This window comes from Narcine bancroftii, chromosome 12, assembly GCF_036971445.1.
Source record: "Narcine bancroftii isolate sNarBan1 chromosome 12, sNarBan1.hap1, whole genome shotgun sequence".
NCBI classification, from domain to species: domain Eukaryota; kingdom Metazoa; phylum Chordata; class Chondrichthyes; order Torpediniformes; family Narcinidae; genus Narcine; species Narcine bancroftii.
Genome location: NC_091480.1, coordinates 88,347,428 through 88,369,078, shown reverse-complemented (window position 1 = coordinate 88,369,078; position 21,651 = coordinate 88,347,428). Strand labels below are relative to the sequence as shown.

General features: G+C 37.7%; 1 protein-coding gene across 1 annotated transcript in view; it reads right to left on the bottom strand.

The window, feature by feature from the left end:
- Positions 1-4,455: 4,455 nt before the first annotated feature.
- The window catches only part of LOC138746463 (collagen alpha-1(I) chain-like), a 37,909-nt gene continuing 20,713 nt past the window's right edge, over positions 4,456-21,651 (bottom strand). The window contains exons 38-53 of the mRNA XM_069904652.1: positions 20,280-20,387; positions 20,109-20,162; positions 18,259-18,312; positions 16,599-16,760; positions 15,244-15,351; positions 14,366-14,473; positions 12,535-12,588; positions 12,135-12,242; positions 11,979-12,032; positions 9,302-9,409; positions 9,155-9,208; positions 7,170-7,277; positions 6,796-7,075; positions 5,834-6,024; positions 5,359-5,604; positions 4,456-4,912 (exon numbers count right to left, since the gene is read on the bottom strand). Coding sequence (XP_069760753.1) covers positions 4,766-4,912; positions 5,359-5,604; positions 5,834-6,024; positions 6,796-7,075; positions 7,170-7,277; positions 9,155-9,208; positions 9,302-9,409; positions 11,979-12,032; positions 12,135-12,242; positions 12,535-12,588; positions 14,366-14,473; positions 15,244-15,351; positions 16,599-16,760; positions 18,259-18,312; positions 20,109-20,162; positions 20,280-20,387 — 1,944 coding nt within the window. The 3' untranslated portion in view covers positions 4,456-4,765. The remainder of the gene's footprint in view (positions 4,913-5,358; positions 5,605-5,833; positions 6,025-6,795; positions 7,076-7,169; positions 7,278-9,154; positions 9,209-9,301; positions 9,410-11,978; positions 12,033-12,134; positions 12,243-12,534; positions 12,589-14,365; positions 14,474-15,243; positions 15,352-16,598; positions 16,761-18,258; positions 18,313-20,108; positions 20,163-20,279; positions 20,388-21,651) is intronic.

Genomic DNA, 21,651 nt, shown 5'->3' with positions numbered 1-21,651 from the left:
AATCAAAATTTAGTTTATCCATTCTCTGAACACATCCTCAGAAATCTCCCCTGCACATTCTCCTAATGTGTCCTACCCAACAGAACTAAGTGATCTGATCCTAATGTGTCCTACCCAACAGAACAAAATGATCTAATCCTAATGTGTCCTACTCAACAGAACTAAGTGATCTAATCCTCAAGGTGATATATCCTCACCTAATCTCTGTATAAGCAGCACCAAAGATCAGGAATGAACAGATCTCTTGAGTTTTGATACAGCCATATTACATATTGCACTACTGTGTCTCTCGATATACCTCTCAAAGCAATTTATCAACACTCTTTTCTTTATAGGGCAGTAGATAGTCTTTAATTCCTTTTATTTAGCTGTACTTTTCAGTATCCTACTATTAATTTGTGTACTGCCATGCCCTGTTCCTAAATGCTTTACCACAAAGCACCATCCCATGCTGCTTCAGTATAATTTGTTATTAAAATGTCCTCTGGCCATCATTAAAGACTTATTATCTGAAATTGTTGGATACACTATTGAATCCTAAGGGATGCAACATATCTCTACTCCATTCTCCATTCTGCCCTCCATGCCCTTGACGATCGACCCCATTGAAATGATACACAACATTAAAAAAATGGCATTGTATTTCCCATTTGAGTGTGCTGCAGCCCCTGGAAGTTCATATTGAATTCAACAACTTCCTATAATCATCTGTTCCTGTTTGTGTCAGAACCAGTGAACTTTGACATTAGGTCGTCTAATGTCCCTATGTATAGGAGATGACAACAACCCACTGTAAATTACCTGGTGCCATTTTACATGATGTAAAACCTAAAAATGCTGTACAAAATTAAACTCCAATCCTTCAGCTTCAACTCTTCCTGCTTCCTCTCCAGATCTGTGGGTTTCGAGGCGACTAATCAGTCTAATGGGTAGGCTGCAAACTTCCATCATGATGTGCCTGACAGGCAGTCAGGTAGTTTGGGAGGTGATCTATTTCTCTATTTGCTCAGCTTCTCTGCACTCCTAACAAATGATTTCAAGGTTCCTAGAGTTATGCTGAACTCTTTTCTTCTCCATTTAGAGTGGCCATGAGCCAGGAATCCCAGTAATCAGTAGAGTCATTGCAATTTTTTTTCAAGAAGGCTTTGTCCACATACTTAGAGCTTGGAATATTGTGCCTGTTTTAGGGATCTGTCATTGTGACCCTAATGTGTCCTACCCAACAGAACTAAATGATCTAATCCTAATGTGTCCTACCCAACAGAACTAAGTGATCTAATCCTAATGTGTCCTACCCAACAGAACTAAGTTATCTAATCCTAATGTGTCCTACCCAACAGAACTAAATGATCTAATCCTAATGTGTCCTACTCAACAGAACTAAGTGATCTAATCCTAATGTGTCCTACTGTTAGGTCTGCTTTGTTCATGAATGAGTGAGTCAAACACCAGACTGAGTCGAAATCAAGGTTCTTTGTTCTTTATTGCCGATTGTAACACTTGCAACTAACAGTGTTAGTTGTAGAAGGCGCATTCTCCCGTTATCAGCAAGTGGTGTTTTTTTTATACCTCAGGATACGTACTTAGTAAATTATCATACCATGACATTGTCCAATGAATAAACTGTTGCTATCCTTCTCTGTTAGTCTGCTGCTCATCATTCTTGTTAGTGCAAAGCTTATCTTGAGTGTACAAGGTCACATCTGCATTCTGTTACTCCTTAGTACTGGGTGACTCCTTCTCCGGTCCCATCTCATGATGTTTTTACCTTACACCTACCCAACAGAACTAAGTGATCTAATCCTAATGTGTCCTACCCAACAGAACTAAGTGATCTAATCCTAATGTGTCCTGCCCAACAGAATTAAGTGATCTAATCCTAACGTGTCCTACCCAACAGAACTAAGTATAATTTGGGATCAATACTAGTGTAGGAGAGGGTGCTTTCACCTCATTCAAATGGATTTGGCGCATTTTGTGCAGGCACTGTTCGTGGTATTTTTAAAAATGCATTAAAGTGCCATCTGCAGATAGTTCAGCTGTCAGAATCTTGAAGAAGGACAAGGATCACTGTTGCCTGATAGTTCATGAGTTGTGAACTTAGTATCGGCAGTTTGTTTTGGAGTACCTTCACTCATCCCTACCTCTGCATCCTTCCCCAGCTCAACAATATCACACCTTCCCTATTCCCCAAAAGATCTCACCACCATTCACTTCAACCTCAGTTTGTTTTTTTTTTGGCATACGTATTTTCAGCTGCTCAGGCACCAAGATCAGGAATTCCCACTATAAAAATATCCTACCTCTACTCCCAAGCAGTCTTCCACTTTGACCAAGCTCTTAGTCACGTGTAATAGTTCCTCTTACCATCAAGTTGTTGTTGAAATAGACCATATCATTGTTAGAATTAGACCAATTGGAGATGAATAAGATGGGCAATTGAACATGTTGGTGATCAAAAGTTAACTGGAAAGCTGATACATACGTCATTTTTGTTACTGCCTTTGTTGCTTGATTAACACATGTTTGAAATGTGATAGCATTGTGAAGTGAAGAGTTGCAGAGAGAACATAACCAAACGTCTAACCAATAGAAGATTGTCAGCAGAAAACAGAAAATGTGAAAGGATTATCTATCATTGCAGAAAGTGCACACTGAATCCAAAATAAACATGGACTTGTGAAACCATTTACTGAATTTCCCTGTAAATCCAGTGAATTGATACTAACATTTGTAGACTTGCCTGAAGAATAACACACTCTTCTGCATTTATTCATCTATCATTAAGGATCATAGACTCCTTGTGTCAGAACAGATATTAGTTTCCATCTCTGAAAAAAATGAGGCCTTATTTCAAATGAAAGAGAAAAAGACACCATTCCAAAAAAAAATTTCTCTGTCTTATTGTTAAAAGATTTTATTAATTTTACAGTGAACGGAGGGAATGACTCAAAAATGGTTCATTGTTATGCTGTAGGAGTGGAGTAGGCCTTAATAGGAGAGAAGTCACTTGCTGCAGAACTGTAAAGAAAGATACAAACATTGAAGGGAAAAGTTGACATAGAGGTTTAAGTTGACAGGAAAAGGTGGCTGAAGGACTGGAGTTTAACTTTCTACAGCATTTTTAGGTCTGAGGCACCTGTGGTTTTAATCATGTAAAATGGCACCAGGTTGTTTTTTTCTCATATACGTTGGGACAGTTAAAGTACAAGAGACATAAAAGTGAAAAAAGGATTGTGGAGGAGGAAAAAAATGGCTATTTCAGTCATAATTCTATATTTTTCATTCATTTAAAAGTAAGTACCAAGCAAAAATAATGCTTTTCATTTTGAAGTGGAGAGGTTATTTTGTTCTTAATAAATGTTGGGCAGAATGAATACTAGTCAATGTTACATCAGGACAGCCTCCTTTAAGGTGTTTTTACATTTGAGGGAAACCAACAGAAAAAATGTTTATGAAATCTGTGATGTCGCAGACCACAAAAAAGAAAATGATGATTTAGTCGAGATTAGTGAACTACTCTTGTCAACAATAACTGATTTCTCCCTAAGTAATCCTCCCTGTCCTGCGTTTGACTTTCTCACTTTATCATTTAGTCTTAGTGTTTTCTAATTCCAGATTTAAAATCGATGCCATTCCTGAAGTGAAGCCTGTTTCAACGTTACAAAAAGTGCTGCTGTTATTAGTCTAGATTTATCAAAGCAATGTTTTAAAAAAAAAGCCTTTTCTGAATGGATTGAATGACTCATTTTAAAAATAATTATGGATTTATGTGAATCAGCTAATGAGTGAAGAATACATATTCACCAGCATTTCTTAGATCATTTAACATGCTTTATTTCAGCACTGAAAATAATTAAAAACATCTCAAATTATACACATACAAAATAGGTACATATCCATGTACTCGCCCCAGAAATGCCTGCCTCTTTTTCCCCTCTTAAGTAGAAAAAGTGTATTGCTAAAAAAAAAGCACGGAAAAGGGCAATGAGATGATGAAACAGGAATGGCAATGGAGAGAGGGATCCACATGCTTAACTTTGAAAGAGACAGGAAGTTTATGATGTTTTGTTTGCACATAAGAAGCTTCCTCGTAATGTACAGACAGACACTTCTAAATAGCACCTCATTTGGAACAGAAATTCACTGTATTCCTCAACAGTGGTGAATGTATCTTAGCACCAGTCAAAGGCTCTTCAAGTTTCCTTGATATGCTGAAGGACTGAAAGAACCTAAGCTTTTAAATAGCACCTTTCTTTTTGTATATTTTTTCTTAAAGCTGTGTAACCTATCCCGGCATTTCTTTTGGATTCACTGGCTGGTTGATACTTTAGGTAACATTTTGTGTGAGGTAGCCCGATAAGTTTTGTATTAGAAGATGTGAGGATTTTTAATCTTCTGCACTACAAAATAGGAAAGAACAGAGTTACCACATGTAGAAGGACAATAACAGACTTTTGACAATTTTTTCAAATTTATTTTGCCACCTGAAAATGGTACATACAATCTTTCAGTTTTTTTTCTCTGCAGTGGTATATGGCAAAATGTCACCTGCAATGATCTCTGAACTCCAAGGGGAAGTTTACACCTGACAAGTACTTTTTTCCTGTTGCCATAGAAACAGAGAACATAAAAAAGTGTCCTTGTAGTTGTCCCACCCGTCTTCAGGCCCGAAGTTTAAGCAAGTGGACCGTGGCTGTCGAATGAATTAGATTTCAATGCATAGAAAGTTTAGAGATGACTGCAAGTAAATTTCAAGTCCGTTTTACAAGAAGCAGACTGGGCCAATGTCAACACCAAATTCTTGATCAGCGCCACCAACATCCATAGGTGCAATGTCAATAATAGGCAGTCGTGATGTTCTCATTGTTTTGTATTCAATGACTGTTCTTCCCCAATTGCCAGTATGTTTCTGTTGAGTCAAAAGGAAACAAAGAATCATTAATAATTCCTGGAATGAAACCTAAACTACTATTTCATTCCAACCCAGGGAGCATGTGGGAGATGTGCAAGGCTTTCATTCTACTGAATGCGCATGCTTGGAGGGATAGCTATCGAGTGCAAGCAGCGGAGTTCTCATTTGATTTGGACGTCATGTTCAGCACAAACAAGTGGGTAAAAAGACTGTGTTTCCTGAGCTGCAGATTCCACAGAATTAATGGCCAGCTGGTCAAAGTGAAAATCTATCCCTTAAAATGTTACCAATAATTAAAAATCACCACTAAATATTAAACATATTTTAATTAAGACTGTTAAAATGTGGGGGCTGCAAGTTTCCCAATAGCTAACCTAATTCGTAATCCACTTTTACGATTCTGCGGCCCTTTAATACAGAGAATGGTGTTGGGATTAACTCACCGTGCAACCATCCTCAAGAACGCTGTATGTGAACCGACTGTTGCCTTCTGCTCTAATTTCAATTTCATTGGAACCTTGCAGCAATACAGCCTTCTTCAGATTACCAGCCTCTTCATCCATGTAGGCAATGCTGTTCCTACAGTGGTATGTGATGTTCTGTGTTGCCTCAGAGGACATTAAGCGCAGGAAGGTGATCTGGATTGCAACATCACTGGCAAGCACACCGTCGTCACCACCATAACCAAACTAAAATCAAAAGTAATAAAAGTGTTATTTTCTTGAATGAAAATGTGTTATTAATTTTAAAAGTGTAACTTTGAAGCCTACTTCCTACTTTAAGGTCACTTCATAAGTTTTAGATGACATCTTTTTGCTAAAACATCCATTTTAATTTACCATTTCACAATTAATGAAACAAAAATTAAGTTTGATGAATAATAATTTCTATAAGTTAAGAAAAAATATTTGATCCTACCTGGAAGCCGCCATCCATGTTCTCGCCAAACCAGACATGTTTCTTCTCTTTTGGATTCTTGGTAATGTACCAGTTCTTTTGTGGGATGGATTGTGGGCTTGAATAGACGCATGTCTCACCAGTTTCCATGTTACAGTATACACGGATGGCATCCAGAATGCAGCCTTGGTTTGGATCAATCCAGTAATCACCTGTATAAAAAAATGGTGAATTTGTTTGATGTTCCGCTGGTGATTCACCACGACCAATTTCAATTATATTATAGTACAATGTGAATGGGTTGTATTGTGCTTGCAAGAGTGTAAGCAATTGCTGGTATCGGTAGAATAAAGCCATGTGTTGTGTGATTGAGAATATGTGTGTGCGTTATCCCTGTTGCGATCAATATTGTTGACATCAATAAAAATTATTTCTGCATTCAGCCTGTGTCCAGACCCACTATTCTTCGAACCCACTGAATATTTCTCTTTTCACACTGTGATGTACAGATTCTATCACCAATGTGTATATGTACAGATTGTAGTGTAGGGTGACTCTGATTGGCTGAGAGTGTAGCCCCACCTTCCGGCAGGTCTTAAAGGATTGCTCCTAGCCAGACCAGGTCATTCTGGACTGGTCGACCTACTTGTGATATGCTTCAGTCTTTTAGTTAATAAGAGCCTTGGTTTGGATCAACGTCTTTGGTTCTTTCGACGTGCTCTACAATTTTATGTGATAGTACAGATTCTATCACCTCACACAATGGGCTTTATAACACTATGAAAAAGATAAAAGTCAACTCAAACCTAACTTCGACCTTTTGTGTTGAATTTTACTTCAATCAAAATAGTGATTTTTCTTTATAATGTCTTTTCAATTATAGCATTGCATTTGGGTTGTGGATATGATAATCCCTACATTTAAATTTACTCTGCAGATAAATTTCAATGTAGGTTATGAGGAGTATAGATTTCTAATCTTACCGCTCTTCCAATCTGGGTGGCACATCTTCAGATCACGGCAAGTACGGGCTGGGTTCTTTCTGGTGCCCTCGGGGCTGCGGATGCTCTCAATTTGTTGGGTCAGGGATTTCAGGGTGGTGTCAACTTGAATATCACGATCTACAAGAGCACCGGCATCATCTGCCCTGAAGTAACGGAGTGGATCTGGGCCTTTTTCAATTTGTGCTGCTCCAAATTGGAAGTCGAATCCTCCATGAGATGGGCCAGGGGGGCCAGGGATACCAGGAGGTCCAGGAGGGCCCTGCAGTGCGGCAAAAATGCAGTTAAGAACTCATGGCTTGAAGAAGATCAAACTCATCATCAATTGTAATGGCGTCAATCGAGTTTTTACTTACAACAGGACCAATTTCACCAGTGCGACCACGAGGACCAGGTGGGCCAATTGGGCCAGGCAAGCCATTAGTACCATCTTTACCAGAAGAACCAGGTGGGCCAGCGGGACCCTAGAAGACAGGGGAAATGTCAAAACAAGTTATATCTGTGACCATTTTGTTAGATGCACCCTAATATTAAGGACATTGTAAAACCTAATGTTACTTAAACACTGTCTTGCTAGCTCACATTTCCATAGTCAAATTATCTCATTTTTTATGCAGATGTATCTCCTCATTGCTTCAATAATTCATATGTCAGAGTCTTAAGAAATATTGGAATGATATATTTCAAACTTTTCTGTATTTTTTTAAGTTAATTTTAAACCTAATCCTTTAACTGCCTTGTTTGGTATTGTTGGAGAGAGTGGCACAACTCTTAACGGCATCTGATTTGTATGTATCAGCTTTTACTTCTCTTACGGCTAGGTGGGCGGTATCACTCAGATAGAGGGTTGTTTCAGGAATGGCACCTACTCACGCTCAATGGCTACATGACGTCATATCATGTTTAAATTTAGAGAAGATTAGATGCTACGTGGATTTTCCACAGGATCTCGAGTTGTACCTTCTAGGGGACATTGGGGAAGTACAGTTTAGACCAAACACCAAATTCAGTTTGTGAAGGTAGCCAGGAAATGTATAGCAGTTACGTGGAAGTCTGACTCCCAGCTAAATATTGCACAATGGAATATAGAAATACAGTGTTGTATTCCCCTGGAGAAAATCACCTACAATTGACAGAAGAGATATGACACATTTGTTGAAGTGTGGCAACCATAGCTGAGGCATATAGGGTTGCAGATATAATTCACACCCCCCACTCTCCAAATAAGAGAAAAGAAACAATCCATCCCAGCAGGTAAAGCATTAAGAGTATGAAATGGGGAAGGTGACGCAGATGACGTGCGTTTTCGCCCCTACCTGTTTTTATTATTCTAGCTTTGAGGAGGATCAGTATTGTCAGTATTTAGGTGGTTTCTGTTTTTGCATTTTTATATTTTCATATTTGTATAACTTAAGGGATAGGAAGGTATGGGGGGGGGGGGTGGAAATAAGGACTCTGTAAATTATACTATTTTGTTTACTGGATTTGCACGAGCCTTTGGAAAATCAAAAATAAAATATTCAGAATAAAATGATTTTATTCTGAATAAATTTCTCAATTTCTGATTTGGACTTAAATTTTCAAACACTGTGGGGACCTTTTGTGAATTATTTTCAAATCTCTGATTTAATATGAATGCAGAAGTGTTGAATAATAAGGTTACTTTGATTAGGAATTCTTTTTTTCTCTCATTGCAAAACAGTTTTGTTTTTGGTAGTGGGTTTAGATCTTTTTTTAATAAAATAAAATACTACTGTAGTTTAATTTAGAATGCAGGGTACCTTGGATGAAGTGAATTTTTTTTACTTTTTCAATCTTTTTTATTGGTTTTAATAAATACAAAATACACAGCTACATATAATAATAATAAAATATGTTAATATTTACAAGTATAAATCAAACAACGATAAACAAGCTATATATGAACCCATGTTATTAATTAGTAGAAAGTAAAAGAAAAAAACCCATATATTCTTAAACAAATCTAATAATCTAACCCCACCTTTTGAGGGTTGCTGGCCAAGTAAATGAGTGCACTACTAATAACAACTCTTATTTTAATGGCCCAATAGATGAAGAATCTACAAATTTTGAAAGCAATTGAGAAAGAAAGTTAAGGTCCATTGCAGTAGAATAACACCTATTTTTTTTCTAAAGAAAGAAATGCCATCACATCCAACGACCATTGAGTACAAGTAGAAGGGGCAACATCCTTGACTTTTAATATGTATTCTGTATTTTTCAATGTGGAACTTCAATACTGAAAAACACTGTCTTGCTACTGAGAAGATAAGTGTAACTAAAAAGATATATTTTTTTTTGCAATGAAGGGGACACTTACACGTGGACCTGAGGCACCAGAGGGACCAGATGGACCTTGTTCACCAGGAGGACCCTGTCAAATAAAGTAAAATATTTAAACACTGTGCAGAAACAACCACTTGCAGAATTTAAGAGTTTTTTTTTTTCATGAAAATGGGTGACTTACAGGAGGACCAGGCAGACCTTGAACACCTGGGAAGCCTCTGTGTCCTTTAATGCCTCTCAGACCATTCTCGCCGGTTTCACCTTTATCACCACGGGGACCAAGTGCACCCTATTTGAAAATAGATTCCGTACAATTATTGCTATTTGGAGTTTCATTATTTACATTTCTGAAAATCTAAAGCTCCTTTCACACTTGCGAATGGTCCCAGGAATTAACGGCCAATCGTGAAAGCAAAATCAGCTCAATGCTGGTGTCAGATGTCGGGCTCGGCCCCTAGTACAACCTTGGTGTCTGCAGACACCTACATTGCAATCAGGCAAGTGTGAAACAGGCAATTGCATTGTGGGATTGAAATGACCCAAGTTTTTGCGTGAGAGCAGGAAAACGAAGGAAAAAAAGATTAAAATGAAGGTATAAACTTTTCCGTAGAAAAGTTGCAGTGGGAGAGAGAGAAAGTAAGTAGCAATAGTGGACAATTTTTAAACAGTGTGGGAAGTTGGTAGCACTTTAGCGTACAATTTATTAAGACTGTGGGAAAAGAATTACTGACTTTCCCATGCTGTATAAAATGTGCACTGCCAACTTTGGAATGCTGTTTAAAAATTATCCATATTACTATTTATTGCAAGCACTTTCCTAAGATCCCTTATAAAGATTTATATAGGTCGGCACAAAAACAATAAGGGCTGAATGGCTCATACTGTGCTGTACATAAAGCTTTATTATGTTGTAATTAGGCACGATTAATTACGTGCAAATACCAGATCATAATACATTGATCAGGATTTAGAGCAGGCCCACTATAGCTCGAGGTGTCATGATGCCACTGGTTGAAGGTAGAAAAGTCCTAACCCTGGGGATGGCTCCTTGCAAGTGTGAAAAGGTTTAGTGTCCCAGTTAGGAGCGGTCAAGTGTGAAAAGCCAAACCCCCATTCCTATCCCAGGATACTAAACAGCCAATTTAGTGGGATGGAAGTGTAAAAGGGGCTTATGAAAAGGAAGTCCTGTTGTGGTTGGGTTAATGTACACTGCACCAGTGATTCTCTAACTTTTTCCCCACTCGCATTCCACCTGAAGTAATCCCTTATTGACCACAGAGCACTAACCATAGGATGCCATGGGTGCTCTATGGTTAGTAAGAGATTGATTAAGGTGGTATGCAAGTGGAAAAAAAGTTTACAATAAATGTAAACCTTTTATAATATTATATAATCATGTATCTGTTTAGCCAACACATTTTTGTGTGACTTCTGACAAAAATCTTTGCATGTACTTAATTCAGTGGTTTTCAAACTGCCCCGCAAACTCAAATTCCACCTTAAATAATCCTTATGCCATAGGTGTTCTGTAATTAGTAGGGGATTACTTAAGGTGGTATGTGAATGCAAAGAAAAAGTTTGAAAACCACTGTTTTAATCGTACCTAATGGACTCATTATGTGCATGGTTTCATAACTTTTCTCAAGCAAAATATTTCAGTAACAATCGAGTCAAAAATGTGGCTTTAGTAATTCAGATTCCTGTTTTAGATGTGGTACATGTGTTGGAACTTTTTTTACATGCTGTTTGGTTCTGTATGTATGTACAACCATTTTGGGAAGAAATTAATTTCATTTTGGAAAAATTGTATAAGTCTAAGTTACCATTAGATCCATCCATTTTTTTTTATTGGGTTATGTGATTCCTTTAAAGGGATTGGGGTTGGATAGATATCAAATTGCATTTGTATATTTAGCATTGTCCGTAGCTCGAAAATGTATAGCAAGTACGTGGAAAGATAATGCAGTGATTAATATAATGTGATGGCAGAATGAATTGAAAGCTTGTGTTGTTATTGAAAAAATTAGAAGGGGAAAGTTTTGCATGATAATTACTCTTTTATTGTTAATAAGTATTTGGATTATATGCATTTAGATGTACGTTGATTTATTTTATTTTTAGTTTTTCTTTATATATTTTTTTGGCTCTCCTTAAGAGAGCTGGCTGAAGGGGTGGGAGGCGGGGTGGGAATTTAATTTTGAAAAATTTTATTTTTTTTCTCTTTTTTATTCTTAATTTTTTAATATATATATAAAAATGTTGTTATTGTCTGATTTTGTATGATTACCAATAACTTTTTAAATAAATAAAGTTTCAAAACAAAAAGCAACAATCGAGTCTATAGCAGTGATTCTCAACATTCCTTTCCCACTCACATACCACCTTAAACAATCGCATACCAACAACAGAGCACTTATGGCATAGGGATTATTTAAAATGGAATGTGAGTTTGAAAACCACTGGTTTAAATGATTATAAAATAGACCTGCAAAATTATTTTAATATTTAAAAATGTAGACACACAGCATGGTAACAGGCCTTTTCACCCCAGGAGCCCATGCCGCCCAATTACACCTAAATGATCTACAACCCCTGGTACATTTCGAATGGTGGGAGGAAACCAGAGCACCTGAGGAACACCCATGGGGGCACGGGGAGACATGTACAAACTCCTTGCAGACAGGGCCAGGTTCGAAACCCCAGCCTCTGGCTGTAACTGAATCGCACTAAACAGCTAAGCTAACCATGCCGCCCAGGTTCCCTATGGATTTTCATCGGGCACCCCGTAGGAATTTGACTCCACTGAGTAAAGTTGAACATTTTGTTGAATAAGTGTTAAAAAAGTAAGTGCTACTTACAACTGGACCACGAGGACCCATTGGACCGGCAGGGCCAGTAGGACCTGCAGCCCCCTGTGAAACAAAACTAAGTGTGAATCTTATTGTCAAATTGATACAGCATTTTAAAATCAGTGCATTTTAAAATGTAGAGTTTAGAAAGAATATTGTAATTACAGGTTCACCCCGATCACCATTCTTGCCAGCAGGACCAACTGGGCCAGGAGCACCAGGAGCACCGGGAGCACCAGGAGCACCGGGCAGACCAGATTCACCACGATCACCCTGAAAAGGAACATTACATTAGCTTTTACACCAGTAAAGGTAAAGGTTCCATCATTGTCATGTAATACTACATTTAGAATGTAACACATGAAATTAGTTAACTTTTGTCTACTGTAAGGCAGGCCCCTCACAGATCTGGTACTGACCAGGCCTGAACCTGCTTAGCTTCCGAGATCAGGCGTATTCAGACTATTAGACTTCTCAGAAATTAACCCGCTTAATGTAATGGCATCAAAACTAAGTAATGAGGAATATTTGGGAACCAGAAATGGAGAAAAAAAAATCTACTGACCTTGTGACCAACAGCACCATCACGACCAGGGGCACCTTCAGCTCCTGGAGCACCCTGTAGGAAATAAAGATAAAAATGTCAATAATCTAAAATTTTGAGAATTCTTTCCACCAATACTCTTCAGGTGCATTCACTTTTGTATTGTCAGTGCAAAGAGATTTCACTTCACAAAAAAAAAGCACCTATATTGTGTACAGAGCTCAACCCTTTGGACACCAGCCTCTTTAACCTTTCATAATATACATGCCGGACCGGGTCTATGGGTAGAACACCAGTATGAACCAGCTGGTGGTTGGTTATAAATCCAATCCTGAAAACCAGGACATGGACTCGTCACGTATGTTTAGTGTCCAGAGAGAGTAAAGGCGCTTCCCACTTTTCTAAAAATGCATGTTATTTGCTGCCGTATCACAGTTCTAATGAATATTCCTCACTTTCTCAATCCTCTTGTGGAAACTGCAGGCAAAAGCAGAAATGCACCTTCAGCATTTTTAATCAGTTGCATTCCTCGTGGTTGAATTAATTTGTTGAAATTTTGTATTTTAACATGCATTTATCCAAATAATTTTGCAGGCATCCAATAAAAGATGGAGCATAATTCTATTTAATCCTTGTGCATTTAAATTATATTTTTAATCTGATTTTTTTTTTTTAGAAGGAGTGGGGTGCAAAAAATATATATTAAAATTTCAAAAATGCTGAGGTGCTGTGCAAGAAATTTTATGGAGACTGACACCGTCTCTAACGTAATTGATACGAAAGGTGAGAAAGAAAATTTGTGCTCTCAGCTTTGACATTTATACCGCTCATTTTAAATACAAGATCTGCAAACTGAGATATTATTTAGAAATTAAGCCTTAACTGTAGTCAAGGATGCTAACAGTGTCCTTCAGATCAGATAAAACTAAGATTTTAATAATAAATTTGTAATGAAGATCTTGATATAGTTTTCAATGGGTTTATTCCATGCAGTTATCCTATTCTGTAACAATTGTTCATCTCTCTATATAAATATACTTGTCTGCAGAAGGAGAAATAGTACAGGAATTAAGGGATATGGGGAAAAGGCAGATGGGTGGAGATGAACCTGTCATTAGATCAGCCATGATCACATTTAATGGCAGAGCAGACTTGAGAAGCCGAATGGCCTACTCATGCTCCTATTTCTTATGTTCTTACTTAAGTAGTAGAGAGCCACCTATTGTCCATGATATACCATGAAATAATATCAATTTTTAAAAAAACTAAAAAAAAATTGAGGTCTTGATGTTAATCTTGTTTTCAGACTTGCCATAGTCGGCAGGATCCCTAGAACCATAGAACACTACAGCACAGAAAACAGGCTATTTAGCCCTTCTACTCTGTGCTGAAAATATCATATTGCTAGTCCCACTGACCTGCACCCATTCCATAACCCTCCAGACATCTCCCATCTGTGTATTTATCCAGTTTATTTTTAAAACTTAAGAACAAGCCCACATCACATTTACCACATCAGATGGCACACTCCCACTCTTCTTTGTGTGCAAATGTTTCCCCTAATATTCACCCTAAACTTTCCCCTTTTATCCTAAGTGCATGTCCTCTTGTATTGATCTCTCCTAATCTAAGTGGAAAGAGCCTACTTGCATTTACTCTGTCTATACCCCTCATAATTTTGTTAACTTCTATCAAATCTTCCTTCATTCTTAAAGCAGGATTCAAAATTAGCAGCACGTAGGAGATTCTACCAATTACTTTTGTTGACAGGTGCAAGCACGTGTTTGAGTATTGTGCTATGTAACTAATCTAAATCCATTCTTCAGTTGCCTTAGTTTGGTCACATTCGTACCTCACGACCAGCTTCACCAGGTGGGCCAGCAATACCAGGGGGACCCATGGGACCGGGAGGACCACGTTCACCAGGAGCACCAACTGTACCTTGCTTGCCAGGTTCACCCTAGGTTGGATAGAGAAAGTACTTTTGGTTAATGGACTCAGCATTAAGAGAAGATGTCATGTTGAAACATAACAGATCATATTGAAAAGAAGAAAATCAATAGCAAATGTATTCATTCTTAGGGAAAAAAAATTGACTTCAAAGTACAGGTACTCCTTGACATATGACCGTAATTGGGATAGAAAAATCAGTCGCATCTTGAAATGGACGCAAGTCCATGCGCGTGGAGTAACGAAGTCTTAAAGCAAACTTTTTAATCAAATCTTTTTTTCATCCTAGATTTTGACACTTAAAGCTTCTTGAATTTGTCCAATCTTTCCACATTTTGGTCGATGCTTGCCTTCTTAGTCGGCCTCCTGGGGTCCGCCGTCTGGACGCAGCCATCTTGATTTTGCATGCGTACCTGAACCAAGATGGCCACGCCTAGGTAAGCGGGCACATTTTGGCTCTTACATGCCCTGTATCCCTGTTATAGTTTGTCAAATACAACATAATCCATGAGGATTATACATTTTTTCTTGTATATTCATATACTTTTAAAATTTTCAGTCATATTTGTGGATGGACGCAAGTCACATAGGTCACAAGTCAGGGAATACCTGTATAATAGTAAATATTATAAAGACAGTCTTAATGTTTATGTATTTTCTGCTGATTACATCATGAGACAAAATGTTTAGGCTGCTCAAAAGTTTGTATGAGATTTAGATCTTTGCAAAGACGACATGCTATTGAAGAATCTCAGAAAACAGTAAAGATATGAAACTCACAGTTTGACCTTGGAGACCCATTGGACCACGTTCACCTTTCATTCCTCCAATACCAACGATACCACGGACACCGGCAAGACCCTGAGGTCCAGGGAGACCAGGTGGACCCTAGGAAGACAAAGAAAAAAAAATTCATTGGAAACCACAAGAAGCAATTGAAAGCATCATTTTAAATATTTTTTTTGACAAACAAATTTAATTTTAAAATAATGTTCTGCAAGCCAATCATTTGAACATAAAAGCTCTTCTTCCTTTTGTACTAAATAGCATAGAATGCAAAATAGATACATGATAAAATTGATTCCTCTGATAATTTTGAGGGATTAAAAATCTTAACAATACAAAATAAAATTTCATTTATGGTAGCAGATTGACTTCCCTTTATAAATGCTGACTAATTTTCCCCTTCCTTAACTACTAAAACCATGGAACGATACAGCATAGAAACAGGCCTCTTCAGCCCTTTTAGTCTGTGCCGAACCATTTTCTTTGCCTAGTCCCTCTGACCAGCACCCAGTCCACAGGCCTCCTTACCTCTCCCATCCAGGAACCTGTCCAAATTCCTCTAAAACGTTAAAAATGAGCCCGCAATTTGTGTCTGTATATTGGAGTTTCATTCTGCCCCATTCTGTTTTGAGCAACACCTTATTTTCCATCTGGGCACTCTCCAGCCAGATGGCTTAACATTGACTTTACTGCTTTCCACCAAGCCTGCTCACCTTTTCTTTCCCCCTCCCCCTTTCCTGTCTTTCCAGTTCTTCCACCCACCCAGCCATTCCCTCCCTCCTTTCTCCACCTATCACCTCCTGCCTTTGCCACCCCTCTCCCCCTCCCAACTCTTTTGTTCAGACACCTGCCAGCCATTTTTTCATACTTTGATGAAGGGCTCAAGCCTGAAATGTTGGTTATGTATCTTTACCTTTGCTACATAAAAAACACTGTTGAGCTTCTCCAGCAGTTTGTGTGTTTACTTCTGTTTTGTACCAGTTAAAAAATTTCCTTTGTGAACACTTTACTACACTTTGAAAGCTCATATAGATGTTTCTTTTCAAATGCTAATTATGGCAGGAATTTTTCAAATGACTATTTAACAAAGAAGGAAAAAAAGGGTAGGGCAGTGCACGGAAAGTCTTTTTTTATTTTTTTGATCTATTTTTATTTGGTAAATATGAGTTTCAACATGATCATTATAGATTAATTCAATAACTTGTTTCTCATGTGGATCAAGGAACAGTAATCTGATTCCATCGATTTTTTGTTGTTGTACGTATATGAGATGAATTGTTTCCTTAAAATTTTGTCTCTATGTTAAACTCAATAAAAAATATTTATAAAGAAAAAGTGAAGCCACTTACAGGAGGACCATCAGAACCAGGAGAACCCTTTTCACCAGAAGGGCCAGAAGGACCAGCAACACCAGGCTCACCGGGACGGCCAGTAGGACCAGTCTCACCACGTAGACCTTTAGGACCTTCCTTACCACCAGGGCCAGGTGGACCAGGAGGACCAGCATTTCCCTATAGATGAGCACAAGAGATAAACCACACCTGTCTCAGTTTGCAGCTTAACCTTAAAAAGGACATGTTTGAAATTATGTTTCCCCTTCAAATCTCCTTTTGTTCTATGCAACTCTAAGTGTTTTTTTTTAAATCTAGCTCAATCTGCTTTTGCTTCTTAGCTTCTCCAGGTTTTGTCTCTCTCAAAATCCAGTCTTAAGTTTTTTTTCTGATTCAATTTGTTGCCCTGGTGACCGCTGCTCACGGATTCATTCTGGAGAAATTAATTTACCTCCTATTCAACAAACTTCCCTATATAGTGCCCTATAATTTTCTGAATCTCTGCCTTTTTCATCACTTGTTTTACCACCACAAGTTCTAACTTTTATGCAATAGTCAACACATCACACTTTTTTTCCCCCTGCAAATCTGCAATGGGGAGCAATCCCAAAAACTTATCAATGCCCATCGCTGCTATTGTTGCACACACAAGTCTTTAATTTGGCTCAAACAAAATTCTAATCGACCAAATTGAAAATTAATTGATCACTCATCTCCCAATGTTATCCTGGATGAGTCCCCAATTTTAGAAATTAGAAATTAGCCCAGTATTATATTTTAAAGTGTTAATTAACAATAATATAACACTCTATCTAATTTATCTAAAACTTTCTTCTTCAATTGTTTTATTAATCTTATTATAAGGAAACAATACATGAGGAGAATAGGAATACATAATCAAAACGGGGAAAGGTATCACTATATAAAATATTGCATTACACCACAATTAACAAATATGTTCTCATCTCCTCAAACTGAAATCTTCAAAACAAAGAAAAATTAATTATATAAAACACCACCTAATCTAAGGGAAAAAAAAGCAATTAAAAAAAAAGACTGGGCAGCCTATCCTGAGATTTATTAATAAAAATTAATTGCATGGCCTTCACCATCAAAAAGAAAGGAAATAAAATTAAATATAGTCCAGGAGGGAAAATAATTTTACTAAGTCATGTGGAAATTATTTATAAATGGTCGGCAAATCCCTTCAAATTTAACAGAAATATCAAATGTTCGACTCCTAACTTCCTATAAACTTAAACATAATTTGAGAGAACCATTGAGTCGAAGTAGGTGGATTAGAATCTTTCAATTTAAATAAGAAAAATTTGTTCAGCCAGAGAGGGTCATGAGCCTGTGAAACTTGTTGCCTCAGGCAGCTGCAAAAGCAAGGCAGAGATTGACAGGTTTTTGATTAGTCAGGACATCAAGGGTTATGGGAAGCAAGCTAGGGAGTGGGGCTGAGTGGGCTCATGTTTAGAATGGTGGAGCAGACTCGATGGGCCAAATGGGCCTAGTTCTGCTCCTATATCTTGTGAATTAATATTTTATAATGGTAATATTTGGTACAATATTGCATTACTAGATAAATACCACAATTACAATTCACTTGAAAAAAATCCCATTGATTTAAATATCAAAATAGATTAGCATCTTAAATGTCATGTTCTATACTTACACTAGGACCAGGAGGACCAACTCTGCCAGCAGCACCAGGGAAGCCAGTAGCACCCTAAAAACATAGCAAATAATGATGCAATTATTTTGTATAAGTGTATTTGATATGACAATTCATTCGATTGTACTTTTCAGTTCAGGATTTATTATCATATGATTATACAAAGACAACCCAACAAAAGTCTCTCTAAACCATAAAATATACACACAAAAATACACAGTACATAATGATCATATAAATAATCAAACTAAAAATATATAAATATTTTGGTATGATTTACAGGGTTGCAGGATTCTGTTCATCACTCTCACAGCCTGCAGGAAGTAGCTATTACCCAGCCTGACTCCTGAACCTCCTTCTTAATGGTAATGGGCTATAGATATTGTTCTCTGGGCGGAAAGGCTCGTCTATAATTCCCTGAGCCCTACTTGGGCAACACCTCCAGTAAATGTCATCAATAGAGCAAAGGGAGACCCCCCGTGATTCTCTCTGCTGCTTCAATCGTCCTCTGTATAGACCTCCAGTATGGTGTCTTGTAGCTGACTGCACAATGATGCAGGCAGACCTGACACTCTCGAATGTGCACCTGTAAAAGTTTGTCAAGATGGGGCTGGTAGCCTTGCCCATTTCAGCCTCTTTAGGAAGTATAGGTACTGCAGCACCTTCCTGACTAATGAGAAGGTGCTGCATGTCGAGAAAAGGTTGTCCTTGAGATGCAAATGTTATTTACCAATATTGTGACTGTGTCGCATAGAATGTTTCCTTTTTAAAACATTTTTAGATATTCGGGAATAATGGAATATGGGGTTAGGACAGAAAAGGGACATCGAGGTCAAAGATCAGCCATAATATTATTGAAGGGTAGAGCAGACATAGGGGTTTAATCCAGATTCTTTTGCATGTTTAACATTAAATTGAATATATTGTTTTATCAACAATCCTGGCATTTTACAAAGCCTTGTTTTAATTGACATTTACTCAATTCAATTTGCACTGGTGTATTTAAGTTTATGGTAAAATTGTCCTTATACTAAGTCTTTTATTTAAACGTCAGCATATCCAGCCCTACGTATTAGGCCCTATCGCCAAATCAAGCTCTAATATCTAAAGAGCATGAGAAAAGTGGGAGAAAATTGCCTTGGATTTTTAATCCACAGGCAAGTATTGTTACCAGTTGAATGTGGAATTTTACATTTTAGATCCATTAACTTCAACATAAGTGAATCACATCTAGTATTTAGTGCAAGTGACCAAATTGTTAAGTCATTTTTCTGTTTGGCAGCATCAGACATTCAACTTGGTGTCCACTGTACTGAATGACTGGTGGAAAGGAATGGATTGTTGACACTCAATGGCACGTTTTTACACAAATGACCAGGGATGAACTTCTGGACAGAATTTCTCTCCCTATTTTTTCTTTTTGAATCTTTTTATTAATCATATTATTAGTAAACAACATGAGGAGAATAGGAATACTTAAGCAAGAAGGGGGAAAAATATTATTATATGACGTCATGTCAGATTGCATTACACCCAATTAACAAATATGTTCTCAACTCCTCAAGATGAAATCTTCAAAAAAAAAGAAAAAAAAATATATGAAACCCCACCTAATCTAAGTAGTCTATCCTGAGAATTTATTGATAAAAATTAATCATCTGGTACTCCCTATTTTTCTTGGTGGGCAAGATAAAGGAACTGAAATTAGTTAAAAATGTGCAGGGAGCTGATTCAGGTTAGTCGACCAGAATTTGAAAATGAAACAAGCATTAACATCAATGGAGCTCGACATTGCTGTACTGGTCAGGATTCCAACAAATAAAGTTAAATAATTCACAATAGAAACTTACAGGTGGCCCTGGAGCACCACGAGCACCTTTAGCACCAGTAGGACCAGTGGGACCCTAAGGAAGTAGAACAGAAGAGATGGATTTGTATTAAATAAAGGCAGGGAAAGAAAATGGTGATCTCTTTTAACATGGGGTTTTTAAACGCGAACACCATCTGGTCCGGTTACTTACAGGTGGGCCAGCAATTCCAACTGTACCAGTGGCGCCTTGAGGACCAGGATCACCCTTTGCACCAGTGTCACCAGATTCACCTTTAGCACCAGGCTGACCATCAGCACCCTGTAATAATCAGAAAGAAACAAACAATTGAAGAACAATTATGCTATGAATGATTACATAATTATTTAATTGAAGAATAATTCTGATTTAAATTCTATTATTTGTGTCTCCATTATCTTATGGGCCAAGGATTATATTTAAGAGATTGTGTAACATCTTTGATACCAAATAGAAGCTATAACACAGATGTTATTTGGGTATAGTTTGCCATTAATTTGAGTGCAAGTGCCTAGAAATTCAATGGCATACTATAAGCAGTGTTAACCAATTTTATGTACATTTCTGTTGAAATAATGTGGTAGCCAAAAGGTTATGGACTTACTTGGAATGAAATCTTCATACCAAAGGAATCCAACAATGTAATACTTTAAATTAGTTTCAGGTGAGAATTTGAGCCATATTGGTCAATTTACTTCCAGAGGTATTATCTTTAAAAAAATAACTAAATCTTAGCGTTATTGAAATGGATGTTCACACTCCCCTGCGCAGCCACAGACAGGGCATTGCACAGTCTCTGCAATTCAAATCTCAGGTAGATCAAATGAAATTGGGATTTCATTCACCATCTATCCCAAAAGATTTCAAAGGAGAATAGCGTTATAAACACAAGCTATCTGACAAAAGAGGTAGCACAAAGTTTCACAGAGATCCTCTGACTCCCATGGTAGGGGGAGTCTAGGATAAGAGAGCACTACTTCAGGATAAAAAGGCATCAATTTAAAAAAGAGATGCAGAAAAATTTCTTTAGCCAGAGGATCATGAGTCTGTGGAACTTGTTGCCAGTGGCGGCTGTGGCAGCAAGGCCGTTAGGTGCATTTAAGGCAGAGATTGACAGGTATTTGATTAGTCAGGCCATCAAGGGTTATGGGAGGGAAAGCCTGGGAGTGGGAAGATGGATCAACTCCTGATTAGAATGGCAGAGCAGACCTGATTGCCCGATGGGCCTACTTTTGCTCCTCTATCTTGTGATCCACTTACAGTGCCAACTTTGTTCACAGACTACTCTCCATTTGACAATGACTTTTGAAAACCTCAAGTACAAGTTCTCAATATTCAGTATCAGGCACACAAAAGTGAAGAAACTTGCCTTGGGATTCAGAGCAAGGTGGCCCCTGCTGATATATGCCCACATACAATTTCTTTTATTGAACTATTGCAGAACTCAGAACATTTTCTGACAAATCAAATTAGTGGGATTTTTTTTCTTCTATTTTCTGACCTGGAATCAGCTGCATTATTGGACCCCCAAAGGTGAAGGGTTTGG